At 35.0% G+C, this 3,824-nt stretch overlaps 1 protein-coding gene and 1 long non-coding RNA gene across 3 annotated transcripts; both read left to right on the forward strand.

Moving 5' to 3' along the window:
• Nucleotides 1-756: 756 nt before the first annotated feature.
• LOC149630059 (uncharacterized) lies at nucleotides 757-1,534 on the forward strand. The gene is made up of 3 exons (XM_089851364.1): nucleotides 757-1,005; nucleotides 1,148-1,464; nucleotides 1,522-1,534. Exons 1-3 carry the CDS (start codon nucleotides 811-813, stop codon nucleotides 1,532-1,534), a joined length of 525 nt encoding a protein of 174 aa, XP_089707490.1. The 5' UTR covers nucleotides 757-810.
• A 425-nt stretch (nucleotides 1,535-1,959) lies between these two features.
• LOC149630060 (uncharacterized) lies at nucleotides 1,960-3,544 on the forward strand. 2 transcript variants are annotated; one of them, XR_016374301.1, is made up of 2 exons: nucleotides 1,960-2,574; nucleotides 2,638-3,544. It is a non-coding gene; the product is annotated as an uncharacterized LOC149630060 (long non-coding RNA). The 2 variants fall into 2 exon arrangements; XR_016374300.1 differs by having other exon boundaries at nucleotides 2,681-3,544.
• Nucleotides 3,545-3,824: the final 280 nt, after the last annotated feature.

Genomic DNA, 3,824 nt, shown 5'->3' on the forward strand with positions numbered 1-3,824 from the left:
TTAAGTGCAAGTTTAAACATAATTTTGAAACGAAGTTTTTATTTTAAAATATGTTCCGAAGGAAACATGGACAATGTCTAATCAAGTGTCGAGATACGAAAACACAGCGGATTACTTACGAAGAACCTTCAACATAAGGTAAATTCCGAAAAATATGTTATCGAATTATAAAGTATTCGCCATTTTCAGGACGCTTTTCAACGAACACAAAATTGGCTATTTTGATTTGTTGCAAGGTTTGGAGAATCCAGAAAATTTCTATGTAAATGAAATAAATTTTCGGTTACAAGGGCTCTACGATAATCATAAATTGAACTACCACTTTTGTGTTTTTTTAGGATAAACATTGCGTTTTGTTTCCGGTACCCCTTTCGTACTTCGCCGACCTGGTGCCTAATTACAGCCCATCTTCGCCTTTCGAAACCGCGAAGACGATCATCGTGACGACTGGTCCCAAAAAAGTCGTTTCTACTTCCCTATCCTTGCTAGCTTTGGATAATATAGTAAATTGTACTTTCCTTACGTGAGCTAAAATGCGTAACAGTCTCATCAGAGTTTTTCTAGGTGGTGGCATTAACCGGGTTGAGCATTCTTATGGTGTCAGTTTTGCTTGTATTTTATTTCTTCGCGATGAACCGATACAAATTCTTGCCTCTCAAAAGTATGGCACACGATACAGTGGAAAATATCTGGCATTACTCGGCCTTAATGTGCAATGAAGGTAATTGTCACTTTCCTACAAATCAACGTAACTAAACGAGTATTAAATTTTCGGCTCTTTGTCTAGCACTTCCTGTCGTTTTGCCCCAAATGACACCTCGTTTGCTTGCTTCGTCTTGGATTATCGGACTGACTTTCATTCTGTTTTTCTTCGGTTGCTACTTGTGTACGGAATTCACGATCGAGAGTTACAATTACATCGATACCCTCTCGGACCTAATTGAATCGGGAGTGCCTCCTTTAATTATTGAAGGAGGCGGGGCTTTCGCTGCTCTTAGAGTTTTGGTAAACACTTCTCTCTCTCTAATGAACCACTTTGACATTATAGCACAAGTGCAGGTTTTTCTTATATTTTCATTACATTTGTCTATTCTCATATCGAGTAATGCAGCGTTTTTTTTAAATTTTCATTGTTTCTCGTTTCTAGGCTAACGAAGACCAGGTTGTAAAGAAATGGTTTGAAGGGTTGACTGGAGAAAATTTCATTACTCTGATGGACCTTCTGGATTTCGAAGGCTACATTCCAGTTATTTCAGGGGAGAAAGCCTTGATTATAAGCGAAACCTATCTAATGTGGCTATTCGGAGAAGTTCTGAACTCTGATCCCACTAACAAAGCGTTTTTTGCTGAACAAGGGGGCTTTTACTTTTCTAAAGAACAAGTCCGGTTTGATTACTTGAGTACAATTTACAACACCTCTTGGATCAATAGCGTTCCTCAACTCAAGGAATTTGGACAAACCAGGTCAGCATTATTTTCACTTTGATTCCTAGTAAAAACCAATTTTAAGACTAATCGCAGGGAAAACCGTTAAGCGAAAAACCAGTTCGTGATAATCCGGTTAAGTTTAAAGCGCAATACCTTATTTTACCAAATATTATATAATTAAATTGACGTTAGATTAGTTGTTTATCGCGTATCATTTCCACGAAACACGAATAAAAATACTAATGATTAAATAGCCTGATCTCGCTCTCATTTAATTTGACTCTTTATCAAAATGAAATGAGAAATGGTTAGATTTTACTGATGATTAATATTATTGTAGTAGTTTATTTTAAAGTATATGATACCAAAAATGAGAGAATGCCAATAGAGCAAGTTTATGACCGCTGAGGAAATTCTATGTCGAACTTACGTGATTTGGTTGAAAGGTGATTATAGAGCATGCAGGTGGCCATTGTGTCTAATGGTCTTTCGTCCAACATGATTTACAATTACCGACATTGTAACAAAATTCTACAGGGCCGGTAGGCCCTTGTAGATATGACTTGATACTCTTTTGTAACGTTAAAGCAAAATTCACATGCTTTTGCCAATTTTCCTATGGAGATTAACATGGGGTTTTTCGTGATATTTAGCCACCACTAACCGAAAAACTAGAGCGAAGTTACTTTTCGGAATACTCTTAATTTAACAATTAAGTATTCAGGGTGTGCGATCCGCTAGTATTATCAGAAACAATTAAGTCTAAGTATGTTAATTTTAGTTAATTACGGAAATACAGCTCTTGAGTTAAACGTCAGGTTAACCTGTTAGCGCGCTGATACCCATTTCTTCAATTATCAAGCATATTGAGAACAAGGGAGGGCCTAGCTTTGTGCCTAATAACAAGTTAAGTTGACATTTTCAGTTTGATTCATTCTGTGGAAGTTGAACCATGGAGCCTGAATCTTAAAGAGATACAGGCTCCATGGTTTAACTTGTTTTTGAGCAGTCGACGCTTGTTTAGTATTTTACCGGCTTAAAATATTTATTTCATTTTATAAATTTTCTGTAACACTCTTGCTAAGAAACACTTTGCTATCAGGTCGAAATTTTGTTTAATAAAGCAATCCAGGTATAAAACTAAAGGTAATTGATTTCATTATATTATAAGATATTGGTTTTTGGATGTTATTTAAGACCAAGGCTTAGGTTGCTTATGTATTGTATTTGTATATATTCTGGATTCTCGGAGTCGGGACTCGGGAGAACCCAGTTACACTTAGCCAGCTTCCGAGCCTCCAGTGTCGTCTAGTTTGGCTTACGCTCTCGTCACGTTTTTAAGCTGAAGGTTATGTTGCAACGTTTTTGGTTTACAGACTTGGATAATTTTAATAATAGTGATGCTTCTTGATCTTTACTCTTTAGGATAGTAACAGTATGTTGTAGAAAAAGAGCTGCTACTTGAAGGACTTATCTTTATTTTATTTTAGAAGTATTATTAAAATTTCAGAAGCTCCGCAACCGTTACAATAACTGTTTCTATAGCAGTTAATTCAACATTCCTTTGAGGTATACAGGGTTTTAGTATTTGTTAATCTCACTAAAATGCTACTAATTCAGAAGGTGTGTGGTATAATTCCTGAAACTCAACCAATGTAGAGGACGACATGATTCGTTAAAACAATTTTTTCCTGTTGCAACAGTCCGTATATGATATTTCGTTTTATAAATTGTTTGTTACCAAGAGAGGATTGTTTAATTCAGAAATATAAGTAACAGTGGTGCTGGTTAATCCAGGAGAACATTGTCTTTACGTAATTTAATTAGTCAACGTAACCATGTGGGAAACAGAGGGTTACGTTCGCTATTTCCACAGTCCTCATTGCTGTTTGTTTATATGTCAGAATTGCTATGAATTGTTTAGGTATTTGATTTAATTACTGGTATTTAAGCGAAACTATGGAATCACATCATTCATTAACATTGTAACCTTTGTAGTGATCCGTTGTAACGGGCTCCCCAGTACAACATATTTTATTGTTAATCTTCACGTTACCGCAAATTTATCACGGGGCTATGTGTTGGAACTAATTAAAAACTCATCTAAACAAGCTCAATTTATAAGCTAAATCAATATTGCCAAACCATAATCCATCATTAATTTCAACTCAATTAAGCCTAAAACCTTTAAATTAAACTTAATCAAGATTAAACCTTTAAATTGAACTTAATTGAGATATACCTTCAAATTAAACTTAATCAAGATTAAACCTTTAAATTGAACTTAATCGAGATATACCTTCAAATCAAACTTAATCGAGATATACCTTCAAATCAAACTTAATCGAGATATACCTTCAAATCAAACTTAATCGAGATATACCTTTAAATTAAAT

The sequence above is a fragment of the Phalangium opilio genome, unplaced genomic scaffold (assembly GCF_054372755.1).
Source record: "Phalangium opilio isolate 3A_F unplaced genomic scaffold, DU_Popi_V2 ptg000104l_1, whole genome shotgun sequence".
Classification (NCBI taxonomy): Eukaryota; Metazoa; Arthropoda; class Arachnida; order Opiliones; family Phalangiidae; genus Phalangium; species Phalangium opilio.